A 19399-nucleotide genomic window follows, 5' to 3' on the forward strand; every position below is an offset into this window, starting at 1 on the left:
TCTCACTCTTTGATTGCTTTTTTTTCTCCAAATGACAAAGGATTGTATATGTTGTGTTTGGATGCATTTAGAATTCTGTTTCTTTCTCTTAGTTTCTCTCTGTCTCTCAAGTCTGATTTATATTTCGTTACATGACAGTGTCAGCGAAAACAGCTCACAACACGTCATGGATGCAACGTGCAGTGTAGAGCTGCTATTTTCGTCGCCTGACACCATTGTTAAGACGGAGCATAAATTAGACAATACTCCTGAGCTAGAGCGCCCTGTGAGGGGTTCCTCCTGGCTAAACGATAGCGGTGACAAAAACGTTTCTCTTTCTAAATTCTTTGCAGTTTTTTTCTATTTCCATTCTTCTAATGAGTCATTTTAAAAAGTAAAGGACCTGTTGTTATTGGCTGGCCTTGGAGCCAGAAGGGGTGGGGGTAGAAAGAGGGGGGCATTGTGTAACCTTCTCTCACTGTCTTATTTAAATGCACTAAAATGTAACAGTGCCACCATGGATGACCAGGACATAAAACTCGGGTCTTCTTAAGAGATTAAATGAAAAGACAATATTTTTTTATTATTATTATTATTATTTGGGAATGATGCTATTATTAGGTTACTATTGTGAACACTGTAGCTGGTTAAGACTTTCATAATAAGACCAGTCTCTTATCTGGCTTTGAACTCTAGCATTGCATAGTTAGATTCAGGCCAATGAAAACACACAATACAAGATTATCAATGTACAGCTAAGATGAGACGATGTGAGAAAAGGTTATTGTCTCTGTAGTGCCTCCCTCCGGCCACGTGGGGGCACTGTGGTATTTACAGTATATGGACTTTCACCCTCTGCCTGCCTGATTCCTCTAGTCCTCTCATCAACACTTGTTTTAAAACTCCTTGTAAACAAAACAGAACATAGATATGAATGTGTTATTAAAAGATGAGAAAATGGACCTGTTAGTTTGCCTATTTTTTCTGCTTTATGTTTGATTGTGTGTGTGTGTGTGTGTGTGTGTGTGTGTGTGTGTGTGTGTGTGTGTGTGTGTGTGTGTGTGTGTGTGTGTGTGTGTGTGTGTGTGTGTGTGTGTGTGTGCGCGTGCGCGTGCATGCATGCGTGTATGTGTGCATGCATGCTGTGTGTGTGTGTGCGTGCGTGCGTGCGTGCGTGTGTGCGTGCGTGCATGCATAATGACTAACAGCAGTCAAATACATGGTGATGATTAGCCTGCAGCCTACAAGAAATTGCATTTCAGCAGCATGCCATATGGTATTGATTGATTGATGTACGTTATTTAGTAAGACTTGAGAACAGTACATGGAAGTACAAATTCAAAATACAAGGTCTACTAAACTGGAATTGGCTCATAAAGCACTAAGCTTGTTTAAAATGAGATCCCCATGCACACAAATCATGATGACATAAGAGACAGACAGATATACTATACATTACATTACATTACATTACATTACAGTCATTTAGCAGACGCTTTTATCCAAAGCGACTTACAATAAGTGCATTCAACATAGGTAGGGAACGAAAACTACTAATCACCAGAAGTCTTTAGTGCATTATCTGCAAAAACAAGCAACCAAGAGTATACCTAGCGCTAAGGTAAAAGTGCAATATATCAGCTACCTATTTCCTTAAACAGTATGAGACAAAATAGCTAAATCAAATGAGCATGAGCTAAAACAAATAAGTGAATCGACTAAACAAGATCCAATAAACAATCCAATAATCCAATAAACAATACAGCAATAGAAAACAAGCGTTCGTACAACTAGTTAACAACAAGTAGGTCAGGCAGAGAGGAAGGGTAGTGTTTCCTGAAGAGGTGAGTTTTCAGCCCGCGGCGAAATATGGGCAGTGACTCTGCTGTCCTAACATCAGTGGGAAGTTCATTCCACCACTGTGGGGCCAGAACAGAAAAGAGTCGTGACCGTGTGGATCGGCCAGAAGGACCCTTGAGTGACGAGGCAATCAGTCGCCCCGAGGTGGCAGACCGAAGTGGTCGGGCAGGGGTGTAGGCATCGACCATATACACACTACTATACAGAACGTCATACAATCAGCTTACAGGTTACTGGCATGGTAGACCTATGGTTGCAGTAAAACGGATCATTTTCCCAACAGACAGTAAAAACAACCATTTGCTTCAGTTTTACATCTTATTAAAGCTGCTATTGAATAGGCTTGTGTTATTACAATAATACAAAGCATTATTTCTATGAGGAATCAGCTCTGCAGACAGCTCTTCCATGATGATGTTTGACAGAAAGCTAAAGGATTACTGAGTGATCAACTATGAATATGCAACTACAAATACATCTTCCTGGGAGGTCCATTTCCCATTGGCCTACAACAGGGGTCGTAGGTGGACATTTTTGTCTAAATAGGCTACATTGTTTGCCATGGACATGCAAATGAGTGGACAATAATATTACCAGAAGCACATAAAGAGCTAGCCCTAACTGACCATTACAGTCATGCAACTCTGAGAGTGTACAAATGGTTCCATTTGTACACTCTCAGAGTTATGGGGGTCCTTGAAAATAACATAATTTGAGAACCACTGTACTAGTGGACTCCTAATACATGTTTACACAGACAAGGCCAAGTCTTGCCATGGGTACGGACATAATATGTTAGCTGCTAAAGCTATGTTCTGCTAAACATGCCTTAATTGTAGGCCAGGGGTCATCATATTATGATATTATATTATGATGACCCCTGGCCTTCAATTAAGGCATGTTTAGCAGACATTCTTATCCAGAACCAATTACAAATGACAATTTACTAGTAAGGACCGCAATACCAATCAATATGCGTGTATGGATTTAATTGAAGAAAATGAAGAAAAAAAATGAAACGAATGAAATGAATGCAAGGGCGAGGAACTTTGTCTGAATCTTCGATGCTGAGTCTTCGATGATGAACTTGCCAAGTTGAGGGGGTCCATGATTGGAGAAGACAGCATGAGCATTCAACCAGCATGTGTACAATGAACTATGGACTCCCATGAGCCTGTTCACGAATCATACATCTTTTTGTCATACCACCACCACCACCACACCTGCCAATTAAATAGACAATTGAACCATGGGTTTACGGATAATAATCAAATCATGGTAATCCTCTGTTTCATGTGTGAATGCACATTTGACCCTCTTTTGATGTGATATTAGTCTGAGACTGTGAGTTACCCCAGTGGACTTGATTTAGTAGTAGTGTGATAGTGATATTGCTTTTTCTTAAACCCTGGAGTATTCATTGACACAAGTGGTCAGATGGTTGGACCACGAACACTTTTGAGGTTTTCAAGTGGTCTCTGATCCAGAAAAGGTTGAGAACCACTGACTTGGATCTTTTTGTCATGCCATTTTGAATCGAGGTCAATACAGAGCATGATGGGTTGTTACTTACTTAATTGTATCATGTGGTCCAGCTGTATGATGCACTCGTATAAATATGTTTCTCCAGTTTCTATATAAATATTGGTTTTAACATACTACTGATCCACAACACATCTCAGGGGTGAGTACATGTTGTACAGTACACCAAGGATCATCTGTTGTGATTGGACGAAACAACTGAAGGAATAACAGGCCAATCAACGCGAGCATTTGTTGTGATTGGACGAGACAACTGCCAGAGTAACTGACCAATCAACACGCTCTGCTGTTGTGAACCATGATTGGACGAGACAACTGAAGGAGTAACTATCCAATCAACGCGTGACTAAAGCTAAATATATAGCCGGTGTTTCACGTTTATTTCGTAATTTGCAAGCGATCCCCGAAGAGTCATGTCAGGAAGAGGCAAAACTGGCGGAAAGGCTAGGGCTAAGGCTAAGACCCGCTCGTCCCGTGCAGGGCTTCAGTTCCCCGTGGGTCGTGTTCACAGACTGTTGCGTAAAGGCAACTATGCCCAGCGTGTCGGTGCCGGAGCCCCCGTCTATCTGGCGGCTGTTCTCGAGTACCTGACCGCTGAGATCCTCGAGTTGGCTGGAAACGCTGCCCGCGACAACAAGAAGACTCGTATCATCCCCCGTCATCTCCAGCTGGCCGTACGCAACGACGAGGAGTTGAACAAATTGCTGGGTGGAGTGACCATCGCTCAGGGCGGTGTGCTGCCCAACATCCAGGCTGTTTTGCTCCCCAAGAAGACTGAGAAAGCTACCAAAGCCAAATAAAGCTCCTTCATTCGACTAACGAATCCCACAAAGGCTCTTTTAAGGGCCACCCACTATTTCATAAAGAAGAGTATTCTAGTGCCATTATAGCAATTAGCAACCATCATTCATGACATTACATCTCATGTTCTACATGATGGGACTTGATGCGTCAAATCTCAGTAATCGGCAAGTGGATTACGAGGGGAGATCAGTCAAATACGCATGGATTTATTTATTGCAGATGTGTAAATATTTCTATGTAAAAAAAATGTAATCTGCAGTACATGTGGGGTCAGAGCTTCACTCTTTCTCGGCTAAGGGGTCCTTCGCCAGAAAACGCTGGAGACATGTTTTAGATTAATCAAACCCCACTTAATGAAGTTAACATTTGGTAATCGTATCTTATTCATCGTGTATTTAGTGATTTCCAAAAGCCCAAAGGTTGAGGACATATATTGCACTTGGATTAAATAAATCAGCTAAAGTAGTTGCATAGCCTGGTGACTATGCAACATTACTGTAAACTAAGGGATTGTGTGACTAAAACGAGAACAATGAAGGAAACAATTATATAGGCTATTTTATCAAATGTTTGTGCGCATATGGGTGGGCTGCAGTTTTGGGCAACGCCCACGCCGCAGTGAGGCCGGTGTACCCTGTCCTCTATATATATATATATATATATATATATATATATATGTGTGTGTGTGTGTGTGTGTGTGTGTGTGTGTGTGTGTGTGTGTGTGTGTGTGTGTGTGTGTCACACAGTTCACCGCTTGGTGGAGATGCACTGCCTCTATTCCTGGCTTATATGGTATTCTTAAATTGACATGGTATAGAGCACCGAAGTCCTGACGTGACTCGTTCATCCCCAGGTTTGCGGAAGTAATTTGGTAGACAAACAAAGGATGTGTAAATGACGTCAGACTTCGGCGGTCTATACACTTAGCTGTAGTATACAACCCTCGTAGACGTATTTATGATTCTGATGTCTTCAATCTACGAGAGTTGTAGGGTTCACGCCCCATGGAGACCTGGACGTTCTGCACTATGCCCCGTAGACACTCCAAACATGTACAGATGTGAAAATAAAGGTGCTAACCCCAAGCCCCAAATGTTAACTGGCCCTACGGGGTAGTAGTTTAATGTAATAATCCATATATTTCAATAAAGAAGTGTTTTAATGCCGCCTGTGGCCGATTCTATCGGAAGTTCCCAATGCGCGGTAGTGACGGGTAGTGACGGGGCGCATCCGGTGGAACCCGGAATTACACTAAATGTAAACAGGAAGTAAACGAGGGTGAAAAAATGGCGTTCGGCCACAGACGGCATTAAAACACTTCTTCATTGAAAGATATGGATTATTACATTAAACTACTACCCCGTAGAGCCAGTTAACATTTGGAGCTTGGGGTTAAGCACATTTATTTTCACATTTGTACATGTTTGGAGTGTCTATGGGGCATAGTGCAGAAAGTCCAGGTCTCCATGGGGCGTGAACCCTACAACTCTCGTAGATTGAAGACGTCAGATTCATAAATACGTCTACGAGGGTTGTATTCTACAGCTAGTATACACTAGATACGTGGGAATAGTTAATTACTTCCACCAAGTCTCAGCTTTATAACCATGCCCAATATAACCATTGGAGAGGCCATTGTCATGCAGAACCCAGAATAAAGGGGGTGGGGCTGCAGCTTTTTAGGCAACGCCCAGTGCAGAGCAGGCTGCCTGTCTTCCTATACGTCCTCAGAACACAGATAAAAAAGGCATGTCTGAAAGCCGGAGAGATACTTCTGCATCTTCAACTACTACATAATGTCAGGCCGCGGCAAAGGAGGAAAAGGACTCGGAAAAGGAGGCGCTAAGCGCCATCGCAAAGTGCTTCGTGATAACATCCAGGGAATCACTAAGCCCGCTATCCGCCGTCTGGCTCGCCGTGGCGGCGTGAAGCGTATCTCCGGTCTGATCTACGAGGAGACCCGTGGTGTCCTCAAGGTTTTCCTGGAGAACGTGATCCGTGACGCCGTCACCTACACCGAGCACGCCAAGAGAAAGACTGTGACCGCCATGGATGTCGTCTATGCTCTGAAGAGACAGGGACGTACTCTGTACGGCTTCGGAGGATAAATTACTGACTTCTCATCAATTGATCCAACTACAATAACCCCAAGGCTCTTTTTAGAGCCGCCCACACTTTCTGTACAGAGTTAATTCCAACAACGAAACGTTAACGGTTTAAGGTAACTCTTATTCAGATAAAATACCATACAGTTACATGGTGATCTTCCATAAATGCTTATAAACAGCCAAGATAGCCTGCCTGTTTTCATCTATATATCAGGCAGCAGGGTTGGATCAGGGAAATATGTGAACATGATGCATCATGTCTCTTAACAAGAAAAGTACAACTGGTCTGGAGCGTGGAATAAATATGAATTCCAATTAGAATATAGATTTTTCCTAAATTATTACACTTTATTCCTAGTCTATATTTTAGCGGGACAATGGATCATGTAGGCGGGAAAACATTATGCAGAAACTGACACCTGTAACTCCTCCAAGGCTATGGGCATCATGAACTCCTTTGTAAACGACATCTTTGAGCGCATCGCCGGTGAAGCCTCCAAACTGTCTCACTATAACAAGCGCCGCACCATCTCATCCAGGGAGATTCAGACCGCCGTCCGCCTGCTGCTCCCCGGTGAGCTGGCCATGCACGCCGTGTCTGAGGGCACCAAGGCTGTCACCAAGTACACCAGCTCCAAATAAACTGTGTCGTCTACTATGAACACAAAGGTCCTTTTAAGGACCACCCATCTTTTCAAGAAAGTGTTGATTCACTAACTATATTTTGGTATCACCAACTAAAAAGTGCTGTAAACTGAAACGGCCATACAAACAAAATGGAAAAACATTACTCTATGGTATTATTCATCTCTACACTATCAGCAATGATTAGTGCTACATTATTTTAGTTGGGTATAGAATTGCTCAATCTATTTTGATGCCATATTAATATGCTGGCTGAATGTCATTACTCTGATTTGCAATCTATCTATTTGGCATACATGACAAAACAATGGAGTGAAAAGGAAGATGGGAATGATGGCAGAATTAACATTCATTTATACATTCAAAACAATCTAGCCGTCAAACTTTTAGTAGCCTATACATGTTCGAGCTCCTAGCAGACCCAAGTACACATAATATTTTGTTGTAACTTATTTGTGTCTGTCTTCCTTCAGACAATGCAGCAGCATAGACAACAATAGCAACAATAATAATGATAAAACGTAATACAATTTAAAAAAAAGGGAACATCAGCCTATGTACACGTGCATCACCAACAGCATTTTTTCAGTAGCTGCCACCTAACTGTATGTGAACAACGTCTACATGCAGCAGATTAGGTAGGAACAGTAACAACAACTGAAGTTATGGCATTAATTGCCATATTTCGTTTCGATGTCAGTGTTGCCAGTTCATGTACATTTAACTTCTTGCTGATACCCAATTGTATTTACTATCGGTGTGCATCCTCTGCTGTGCTCTTGTCTGAAACTCTCAGCCTTGTAGACTAGAGATACCAACATTCAGACCTTAGTCACTCAAACAAACAGGATAATGAGGATATCTGCTCCCCCATACAACCATGCAAGTTATCACAAACAGTGATCAAACAAACACATACTATTATAATACAACATGATACAAGAATCCTCCTAATTGGGCTTGTTAAAACACGCACATCTTGACCGGATAGCTATATATATATATATATATATATATATATATATATATATATATATATATATATATATATATATATATATATATATATATATATATATATATATATATATATAGTGTGTGTGTGTGTGTGTGTGTGTGTGTGTGTGTGTGTGTGTGTGTGTGTGTGTGTGTGTGTGTAAGATAGTATGCAATCTGGGTATGAATGTGCTATATAAGTTGCCTGCAAATGTTGTGTTGTGTTTTTATCAAATTTACATTTTGTAGTATGTCATATTTTTGGTGTAAATGGTGTAATGAAAAGTTGTGTAAATGAGTGTAAAAAGTGAAGCTTGCTCCTTGAATATAGATACATTTAAGTGTGAAATGAACTGAAACATGCCAGGTTTCTCATAATTAATCACAAAACAAGAGCTTAGCAGAGCCAGATAAAGGTGTCCTCCATGCCACAGGGCCAACAGTTGTGTTTGCAGACACTGACAAGTTGTAATTTAAAAACAAACCGCTTTGCCACAAACGACCTGTTTTACTTTTATTCCAAACCCAGACATCTCAGCTTGCTCTGCAGCAAATATGGAACAGGGTATTGTATGTTAAAACTATTGTAAAAGACAAATGATAGAGGAAAGTTGGCAAACTACTCTCCTAGTAATGGTGTATATGTGGTTTCCAACGTCCCTAAACAAAACAAAGGACTCCTCAGCTCTCCACATGATTTGATTATGAAGCTAAACTTATCTGCTATCTGCTCCATTTTTTGTTTGACTTTGATCTATTTCTTTGTATGTATTCTATTTAGTTTTAGTTGTAGAGAAAACACAACCGTTTCAGTATTCTGCAGCACAGAGAGGGCTGACCTAGTGGGTTGAGTCTACATGGTTCTCACACATCCTTTAAGATCCACCCCCTCCACTTTGCCACCAACAGTCTCCACTCAGACTTTAGTTCAGTGCATCTGAAATACGAATCAGAAGAGAATGGCAGAAGTCGCCCCAGCTCCAGCTGCAGCCTCCCCGGCTAAAGCAGCCAAGAAGAAGACAGCCCCCCGACCCAAGAAGACCGGCCCCAGCGTCGCTGAGCTTGTCGTCAAGGCCGTGTCCGCCTCCAAGGAACGGAGTGGCGTGTCCCTGGCTGCAGTCAAGAAAGCTCTGGCTGAATGTCATTACTCTGATTTGCAATCTATCTATTTGGCATACATGACAAAACAATGGAGTGAAAAGGAAGATGGGAATGATGGCAGAATTAACATTCATTTATACATTCAAAACAATCTAGCCGTCAAACTTTTAGTAGCCTATACATGTTCGAGCTCCTAGCAGACCCAAGTACACATAATATTTTGTTGTAACTTATTTGTGTCTGTCTTCCTTCAGACAATGCAGCAGCATAGACAACAATAGCAACAATAATAATGATAAAACGTAATACAATTTAAAAAAAAGGGAACATCAGCCTATGTACACGTGCATCACCAACAGCATTTTTTCAGTAGCTGCCACCTAACTGTATGTGAACAACGTCTACATGCAGCAGATTAGGTAGGAACAGTAACAACAACTGAAGTTATGGCATTAATTGCCATATTTCGTTTCGATGTCAGTGTTGCCAGTTCATGTACATTTAACTTCTTGCTGATACCCAATTGTATTTACTATCGGTGTGCATCCTCTGCTGTGCTCTTGTCTGAAACTCTCAGCCTTGTAGACTAGAGATACCAACATTCAGACCTTAGTCACTCAAACAAACAGGATAATGAGGATATCTGCTCCCCCATACAACCATGCAAGTTATCACAAACAGTGATCAAACAAACACATACTATTATAATACAACATGATACAAGAATCCTCCTAATTGGGCTTGTTAAAACACGCACATCTTGACCGGATAGCTATATATATATATATATATATATATATATATATATATATATATATATATATATATATATATATATATATATATATATATATAGTGTGTGTGTGTGTGTGTGTGTGTGTGTGTGTGTGTGTGTGTGTGTGTAAGATAGTATGCAATCTGGGTATGAATGTGCTATATAAGTTGCCTGCAAATGTTGTGTTGTGTTTTTATCAAATTTACATTTTGTAGTATGTCATATTTTTGGTGTAAATGGTGTAATGAAAAGTTGTGTAAATGAGTGTAAAAAGTGAAGCTTGCTCCTTGAATATAGATACATTTAAGTGTGAAATGAACTGAAACATGCCAGGTTTCTCATAATTAATCACAAAACAAGAGCTTAGCAGAGCCAGATAAAGGTGTCCTCCATGCCACAGGGCCAACAGTTGTGTTTGCAGACACTGACAAGTTGTAATTTAAAAACAAACCGCTTTGCCACAAACGACCTGTTTTACTTTTATTCCAAACCCAGACATCTCAGCTTGCTCTGCAGCAAATATGGAACAGGGTATTGTATGTTAAAACTATTGTAAAAGACAAATGATAGAGGAAAGTTGGCAAACTACTCTCCTAGTAATGGTGTATATGTGGTTTCCAACGTCCCTAAACAAAACAAAGGACTCCTCAGCTCTCCACATGATTTGATTATGAAGCTAAACTTATCTGCTATCTGCTCCATTTTTTGTTTGACTTTGATCTATTTCTTTGTATGTATTCTATTTAGTTTTAGTTGTAGAGAAAACACAACCGTTTCAGTATTCTGCAGCACAGAGAGGGCTGACCTAGTGGGTTGAGTCTACATGGTTCTCACACATCCTTTAAGATCCACCCCCTCCACTTTGCCACCAACAGTCTCCACTCAGACTTTAGTTCAGTGCATCTGAAATACGAATCAGAAGAGAATGGCAGAAGTCGCCCCAGCTCCAGCTGCAGCCTCCCCGGCTAAAGCAGCCAAGAAGAAGACAGCCCCCCGACCCAAGAAGACCGGCCCCAGCGTCGCTGAGCTTGTCGTCAAGGCCGTGTCCGCCTCCAAGGAACGGAGTGGCGTGTCCCTGGCTGCAGTCAAGAAAGCTCTGGCTGCCGGTGGCTACGATGTCGAGAAGAACAAGGCCCGCGTCAAGATCGCCGTCAAGAGCCTAGTAACAAAGGGCACCCTGGTTCAGATCAAAGGCACTGGCGCATCTGGCTCTTTCAAGATGAACAAGGAAGCAGTGAAGGCAAAGACACCCGTCAAGAAGGCAGTCAAACCCAAGAAGCCGGCAGCCAAGAAACCCGCCGCGGCAAAGAAATCTCCCAAGAAGGCAGCAGCCAAGAAGCCCGTGGCCGCTAAGAAATCCCCCATGAAGGCAAAGAAGCCTGCAGCTGCAAAGAAACCAGCAGCCAAGAGCCCCAAGAAGGCAACCAAGAGTCCCAAGAAGGTGAAGAAGCCCGTTGCCGCCAAGAAAGCACCAGCCAAGAAGGCAGCAAAGCCCAAGGCGGCGAAACCTAAGAAGACAGCCGCTAAGAAGAAGTAAATATCCTCACAACAGCCTGTTTAACCCCACAACGGCTCTTTTAAGAGCCACCCACAACTTTATTTAAAGAAAGTTCCTTTGTACATTAGACTTGATCTGCAGTGAGGACTGATTGACTGTGATTAGAAATGTATGAACTCTGGTTATAATCAGAAATTGAGCCTTGTGATAATTACGGGGGACGACTATCTATCCGAAATGCACCAATACCACAATCCCCATAATCAATATGTATGAAGCGCATATATAGCATGTCAAAAGAGGAAATGATCAGAGCAGCATAATGTTAAAGCCATTCCTGGCGTTGTCGACAGAAGGCAGAAATGGTTAGGAATTTAATAATTGCATATACTTCATTAAAAATAACTGCAACAAAAAGCAACAACATGGATAAACTCGACTGTGTTCCATTTAAACATTCGACACATACAAGAATAAACTGTTGAAAGCATCGGGTATGATTGTTAGGTCTGTCCACGTAATGGGTGATTGTGGGCATATGTAATACACATTATAGTAGGCCTAGCCCTGCGTCATGTGAACCATGGCTATAGTAGGCCTACATGTTATATTTAGCTATAGACATAATACAATACTACACGTATTGCAGCATTCTACGAAAATATAATTGAACTGACAAAATTGCATCTTTAGCTTATTAACATTATGCAATACCTTGTCCTCTATAAGCAAGGGGTGTAGCCTAGACCCTAACTAAACGTTTCTTGCATTTGGCAATAGTACTGTATGTTATTTAATGATCACCAGCCTTTCAACCACGAAGGGATATGAGGAGTCCCATGGTAAATAGAATTAGCTCTTGTATAGAAACTGTGGGCGGCTCTTAAAAGAGCCTTTGTGGGGGTTGTCAAACAAATTGAGTGAGTAAATCTATTTCTTGGCGGCTTTCTCGGTCTTCTTGGGGAGCAGGACAGCCTGGATGTTGGGCAGCACACCTCCCTGAGCGATGGTCACTCCACCCAACAGTCTGTTGAGTTCCTCGTCGTTGCGGACGGCCAGCTGGAGATGACGGGGGATGATGCGAGACTTCTTGTTGTCACGGGCAGCGTTTCCAGCCAGCTCTAGAATCTCAGCGGTCAGGTACTCGAGAACAGCCGCCAAATAGACCGGGGCGCCGGCACCGACACGCTGAGCATAGTTTCCTTTACGCAGCAGCCTGTGGACACGTCCCACGGGGAACTGGAGCCCAGCACGAGATGAGCGGGTCTTAGACTTCACCCTGGTCTTTCCGCCGGTTTTGCCTCGTCCTGACATCTTTTTAGTTTTATTTCTTGAGATAGATTACGAAGAAATGTGCTGGAGGATAGGAACACGAAACCTTTTATATCTTCAACTCAGTGCTGTCTGTGGGCGCCCCACCAATCACCAATATGAATGAAAGCGCGGGGTGAGTGTGTATGAGCTCCCCTCCAATCACTACTAGTGGCGTGAACGGTTCCTCCCAGAGAAGGAGGTTCCTGACCATGAATGAGAGCGCGGGCTGACTGTGTATGAGCGCCCCACCAATCAGTACTAGACTCATGGCGCGATCGGTTCCTCCCAGTCTAAACTGTGGTTCCTCCCCAAACAAGGAGGTTCCTGAGCAGAGACCAATCAGAGAAAGACGGCGTCTCAGAGCCGCTGGGATAAAGAGCAGGAGTTTGCGCTCAATTCATCACAACTTCTAACTCTAAAAATACAGACAGTGAAAGATGGCAAGAACTAAGCAGACCGCTCGCAAGTCCACCGGTGGCAAAGCGCCAAGGAAGCAGCTCGCCACCAAGGCCGCTCGTAAGAGCGCACCGGCAACCGGTGGAGTGAAGAAGCCTCACCGTTACCGTCCCGGTACAGTGGCTTTGAGGGAGATCCGTCGTTATCAGAAATCTACCGAGCTGCTGATCCGCAAGCTGCCCTTCCAGCGCCTGGTGAGGGAGATTGCCCAGGACTTCAAAACCGACCTGCGCTTCCAGAGCTCTGCTGTCATGGCTCTCCAGGAGTCAGCTGAGGCTTATCTGGTAGGTCTGTTTGAAGACACCAACCTGTGCGCCATTCACGCCAAGAGGGTGACCATCATGCCCAAAGACATCCAGCTGGCCCGTCGTATCCGTGGCGAACGTGCTTAAACCTTCCTGTCACTGTCAGAACCCCAAAACGGCTCTTTTAAGAGCCACCCATCTAATTATTTTAAAGAGCATTTTCCACTTTATAAACTAGGTTATTATAGACTGAGTTCAAGTTAATGCCAAGCTTTCAGTTTCACATGAGCCTTCAATGTTAAACATATGGTGTCCAAAGTAATGGGCTTCTAGTATTGATTGATTGATGTACTTTTATTTAGTAAGACATGAGAATCACAGTACATGGAAGTACAAATTCACAATACAAGGTCTACTAAACTGGAAGACTCAGTTAAGCACGCAGCTTGTTTAAGATGAGAACCCCATGCACACAAATCATGATGACATATAAGAGACAGACAGATATACACACTACTATACAGAATGTCATACAATCAGGTTACTGGTATGAAGAGAGAACAAAAAAATATACAAAAGAAGCTGAAAGAGGGGGGGGGTAGGTTAAGACTTAGACAGGGGCCATTTTCGAATTGCAGCCTCCTGAAGGTGTATCTTTAGGGCAGTTTTGAAAGTGAGTAGGGTTTTACACTCCTTTTGTGACAGGGTCGAAAAAGGGGTATTGCTAATTATTTTTCTGTAATTTATTTGTTTGTGCATTAATCATATTTAAACCCTTAAAGCATGTATGTGATGATTTCATTATATTATTTTTCGTTTCTGTATGTGCAATAATTGTTTGTTGGTCCCTGGGTCACATTCCACTGCCCTGAGTACTTGAACACTGACAGCTGTGGCAATGACCGAACCCGAAAGGCGACCAGTGAGAGCAGAGCTGGGCGGAGCTTCCCCGCTATAAAGGAGAGCGTGGCCTCATTCAAAGGAGAGACACTGAAGAGAGAACACACACAGAGGAGGTGTGAGCCAGGTGTGAATGAACCACCAGAGCTATAGAGGTGTGAGTGCCAGGTGACGACAAACCACCGGAGCTAGATTGTGTGTTGAGCCAGGTGAAGGTGAAACCACCGGAGCTCGAGGTGCAGAGTATACAGAGAGGTGAAGGCACAACGGAGAGAAGGAGCTGTTGGAACCGAGAGAGTGTCGGAGGGGACGGAGGACGAGCGAGCCAGACGAGTGAGCGCACCACCATAAGGAGTGGAGAAGGAATTGGAGCGAACAGCGGCGGGGCAGTGGCGATAGCGTTGCACACGCAACTCCATCAGTAGGCAGGGTAATTCCTGCCTCGGGAGTAAGTACCTGACCACGCAACGCTAACTTTTATAACCACTACCCCAGAGCTATTGCAATGTATTACCTATGAATAGATGAACTGGTTCCAGTTTCTGTAATTTCAGGCGATGACGTGAAGAGCGCATGACGAAGATTCCTGGCATAAGCTACAAAACCCCCACATTGGACACTTGAACTTTTGATGCCTTTTTGATGAGTATTTAGCACTTTATTAGCATTGTCACTTTACTTCTGAAGTAATTGGAACACATGATTTGCTAGTATTTGCACGCTGCTAATTTGCACCACTGTCATAGGATTTTAGTAGTATATTTGATTGTAGGTTAGTTCGTTTATTTGACGTCATAGGAGGATAGGGATTTTTAGGTGTATATTTGATTTATGGTTTTGTATGTATTTTATGGCGAAGAAGCCGGTGTCAAGGGACCAATAAATGTACTTTTTATACAAACTGTTTCCGTGTCAGATTCTCTCAAGCAAGGTTTTATTGTGTTCTCAGAAACATTACCTGGTATTAGCTCGAACCTGTGTGTAGCCTTAAAATGAAGTGTTAATATATATATATATATATATATATATATATATATATATAGAGATATTTAGGGGACCTTCCCCTCAAACAAAGGTGGCGTAGTCGACAAATATAATTGCTCAATTTGGGTTTCACAATAATTTCGCACCCTGCACTTTAAACAGTGTAACCTTATATTTTATTGTTGTGAACCCAATGCAAGCAATTAACAAACTCCCTGTGCCATATTTGAGTATAACTGGGCAAGTTAAATGTGACAGTTGGCCACCGTCACACTTTACTCCTTTTGATAGGGCATTCCACATTTTTGATGAATAGCATGAACGAGTTCATTAGTTGAGCCAAATCTGAGTACAGCAGTACTCCATAAAACGAGATTTTTCCCCCCAAACTCACAACCCGTGGCAGCTATTTCTATCAATATGGCAATAGCGTAGTAGCGTACACATCTATTTTATGAGCAATGTACAATAGTTTATACACTACATGTCCAACTATTTGAGACCCATCGGTGTCTGTTTTCTCCCACTAACGTTAGTAACAACCTAGGCTAGTTACATAATTACCACATCGATATACTCCCAACAATAATAGCATTTAAAATGGTTAGATCTGTTAGCAAATAATTGCACCAGGTTGCTTGGGAAGGGAATGCAAAATATAAAGCCATGTGAAAACTGTCAGACTGTCCCTTATGACAGGTCAAATGGCATCAACAGAGAAACGAGGGGGAGAAAATAAATCAGGATGTTTACCCTAATTTGATCTGCAAAGATAATAATTAGTAATAGAAATTCTGAAATTCACTGGGTTGGTCATAGTGACATCATTATTTCTCAACCACAGGAACCAAGCTTTTGTTTGTCTCAGACCAAGGACCACAATGGAAATAAGTCACATGACTGTATTAGTTTATATCCTTGCCGTTTCCCTGAAAAGCATGTATGGTGTTCTTCTTTTAAACCATTAAGATCTGAGGCTGATTCTACAAATGCCTTCTAAATTCTATAACCTATATGTTACTATATCAAGCTCCTCAAGCTTTTTCATGTCAAGAACCCCCAACATTATATGTATTTGGCCGTGGACCCCCATCTCAAAATATGTTGTTCCAGGGACCCCCAGAAGCAAACATTGTTTATGTTATAAAATGTATTATATTCAAAGATTTGCCAAAATTGTCACGATTTTTCCAAAATAGCAGATCTACAAGCTCATAGCACAAAGTGACACGCTATAGCGTGTCACTTTGTGCTATGAGCTTGTAGATCTTGTAGAGCTTGTATATCTGCTATTCTTGAATAGCCAAATGACAAAGATGCTTTCCTGGTTTTAATGGGTTAAGTGATTTTCTTTGGTTAAAATAAGTGTTAAATAGCTCTATATTCTGATAGTACTGGCTGGAGTGTTTGTTCAGTAACAGGAGTCTCCATGTCTCTCCAGCTCTTTATTACACAGAAAACACATTTTCAGGTCGAGATACCAATTTTATTGGTATCTATTTTTACTAAACAAATACTCTATGGCAATGATTACTTTCAAGATATATATAGTGCAATGATTACTATCAAGATATATATAGTGCTTTAACCTTTTAACAAACTTTTTGTTTTAACCAAAACATATCACTTGCTATAACCCTCTAAGACTCAGACATGAAGGGTACAAACCCATATATGGGCATTTATTCAGAATTGTTGCACAGAGCACTGGTTAAACAGCCAAATCATAAGGGTAAGTATTTCTCTCATTTAAACTGGGGGAAAAGTACACATTTTGGCAGGCTACTATAGTCCGACCTACATACTTACACCTAGAACCCCCATTCAAACTTTAAAATGTTCATCTTACTGTGGACACGTTTGCCTGAAAAGGAATCTTTGAAATGTTTCATAGTTTTTGAATTGTACTCCTTTAAAAGTTCAGAGATTTATAATGGAGGCCTATGGAGGATTTTGGGACCTAAAAAAAAACACTTTCACCTAGAAACTCCATTCACAGTTCAAAAATTCCATCTTACTGTGGACATGCATCCTTGAGATGTTTTACTTTGAAATGATTGTAGTTTTTGAAATATTTAACTTTAAGCGCCCAATGCATTGTCAATGGCAATGGATATTTAAACTGGGGAAAAAGTACAAACTTTGGAGGCAACTAGTCCCACTTACGTGCACCTAGAACCCCCATTCAAACTTTAAAATGTTCATCTTACCGTGGACATGTTTGCCTGAAAAGGAATCTTTGAAATGTTTCATAGTTTTAGAATTGTACTCCTTTAAAAGTTCAGAGATTTATAATGGAGGCAGATGGAAGATTTTGGGACCTATATAACTCAGTCAAATTCAACATTTAGCTACCATCTTAATCGTTTTAAGATAAATACTGTAGGACCTACAGTATATCACTTAGAGCGCATTATAATTTCCAGTCTTAACGCTCCAGCTTTGTAGTATTTGTCATTTAAAATGTAAATCGCCGATTGGGGTTGTGTTTGTATTTTTTATTTTATTTTGATTGGATAGTCCTGGAATCATCCTGAGGTTGCACACATTGAGTCCGTTCTCAACATTGGTCCGAGTCCGACCAAAGATTTTCAATTATTTTGGGTCCGACTTAACCTCGCGTTTCTATTTACTGCTCAGCTCTGGTGTAGATTCTATATCCGTTCATTTCCACATACATGCAAATGCTTGCACAGTTTCTGTATCTGCTCTTCTGCTGCAGAACCACTGCCCAGACCAGATCATGGCCCGGATCAGCAACCTGTAAAGCGAAGGGCTAAGTATCTCATTCTCACTTGCATATTCTCCCTATAGCATGGCGTGAGCAATAAGGTCAAAGGTTTATAAACCAAAAGGTGCTAGGTTCAAAAGTCAAAAACATCTCAATAAACAGGTTCAAATGCCTCAATAAAGAAAGAAAAAAAACTAAAACAGCCGTTTGTTGAAGACAGAAAAAAAATTAAGATATATCAATAAAGTTCCCCAATTGTTTTTAAACAACTGTCAGATCAAACTAATAAACTACAAATTCATTATTTTTGTCATATCAATTATAGGCTGAGCCCTATACCTTTGAACAGCATTCTGTTTTGTTTTGAGCTATTCTAGTGACACACGGATAACAAATTATGTAAATTGAATCCAAGCACTTCCATTTCATGTATTTATTGCAACACACACCAATCATGAATTAAAAACAAAAAAAAAGATAACTGTGCTGTTAACAATGTAGGCTAACAAGAACAAAGTATTATGGAACTAAAGTGTTGCATGACTTAATTGTTATGACATAGTATGACTATAGGAACTGAATTAATAGGAACAGGAACAGATGTAGTTAGCAGGATTTCACTGAAGAAAAGGTGAAATAGAAAACAAACTATTTGAAAAATAATCATACAATGATGATGATGATGATGATAATAATCTTTAAGTAAACAAAGTTAAGTATACATCATTATTTTCTCTTACAGGGGTAGCGGGTAAATGGGTGGGTAAAGAAATAAGCATACTGTATAAAAAATCAGCAATCTACAAGCTCACAATGCGTTGCGTCATGACGTGTTGTGCACTTGTAGATCGGAAATTTTAGCAAAGAGATTTGGTGAAGATAGAAAAAGGTGGTTCAAGTACAGTTGCAACTCAGATATGTTTGTCTAAGAACAGAAGGTTTAGTGGTTAAGTAACAGTTTCCCTTCCAGCAGGTTACTTTAGCCTACTGGTCTACAGTACACCTATTAGCCAGGTGTAAATAACCTAATGGCCTAGTGGTTAAGGTACATATCTATAGGCTCTAATCATTAGAGCCTATATGTGATATGCACCTTAACCACTAGGCCATTAGGTGCATTAGAGTCTAATGCATCCTGGCAGGTTCGATTGCTAAGGCCAACGGCTATTGCTGCGTGTCATTCTTTGTCTCAGGGGTGTAGTGGAGGGGGGACGCGGGGGAGCGGCGCTCCCTCACTTCTCTAGCTGCTTAAAAAAATAAAAAAATAAAATGTTTTTTTTTTTTTGTTATGATTGATTGAAAAAAAAAATCTTTTGCACATTTAAAAGCAACACATTTGTAACAACAGCATAATATTGGGTTATGCAGGTGAGATTTAGAAAACCCTGTGGGGTGGTCCACAGGCCAAATAAGCAGACTTGGCAAGAGTCAGACTCAACACAATGTGTGTGTGCTCCAGGA

The 19399-nt window shown here is 41.3% G+C and overlaps 5 protein-coding genes across 5 annotated transcripts; 4 read left to right on the forward strand and 1 right to left on the reverse strand.

Annotated features, from left to right (window-relative positions):
- The first annotated feature begins 3791 nt into the window (after positions 1 to 3791).
- LOC308098759 (histone H2A) lies at positions 3792 to 4789 on the forward strand. The gene has a single exon (XM_080447190.1). It carries the CDS (start codon positions 3795 to 3797, stop codon positions 4179 to 4181), a length of 387 nt encoding a protein of 128 aa, XP_080303316.1. The 5' UTR covers positions 3792 to 3794; the 3' UTR covers positions 4182 to 4789.
- Positions 4790 to 5816: 1027 nt separating this feature from the next.
- LOC308098776 (histone H4) lies at positions 5817 to 6443 on the forward strand. The gene has a single exon (XM_080447207.1). It carries the CDS (start codon positions 5982 to 5984, stop codon positions 6291 to 6293), a length of 312 nt encoding a protein of 103 aa, XP_080303333.1. The 5' UTR covers positions 5817 to 5981; the 3' UTR covers positions 6294 to 6443.
- Positions 6444 to 10735: 4292 nt separating this feature from the next.
- LOC308098749 (histone H1-like) lies at positions 10736 to 11347 on the forward strand (the record flags this gene model as incomplete). The annotated part of the gene is made up of 1 exon (XM_080447180.1): positions 10736 to 11347. One exon carries the CDS (start codon positions 10736 to 10738, stop codon positions 11345 to 11347), a length of 612 nt encoding a protein of 203 aa, XP_080303306.1.
- An 891-nt stretch (positions 11348 to 12238) lies between these two features.
- On the reverse strand, positions 12239 to 12622 carry LOC308098548 (histone H2A-like; the record flags this gene model as incomplete). Its single annotated transcript, XM_080446946.1, has 1 exon — positions 12239 to 12622. One exon carries the CDS (start codon positions 12620 to 12622, stop codon positions 12239 to 12241), a length of 384 nt encoding a protein of 127 aa, XP_080303072.1.
- Positions 12623 to 13059: 437 nt separating this feature from the next.
- Positions 13060 to 13470, forward strand: LOC308098152 (histone H3.2; the record flags this gene model as incomplete). The annotated part of the gene is made up of 1 exon (XM_080446394.1): positions 13060 to 13470. The coding sequence occupies one exon, from the start codon at positions 13060 to 13062 to the stop codon at positions 13468 to 13470; it is 411 nt and encodes a 136-aa protein (XP_080302520.1).
- Positions 13471 to 19399: the final 5929 nt, after the last annotated feature.

The sequence above is a fragment of the Gymnoscopelus braueri genome (assembly GCF_963280865.1).
Source record: "Gymnoscopelus braueri genome assembly, chromosome: 13".
Taxonomy (NCBI): Eukaryota; Metazoa; Chordata; class Actinopteri; order Myctophiformes; family Myctophidae; genus Gymnoscopelus; species Gymnoscopelus braueri.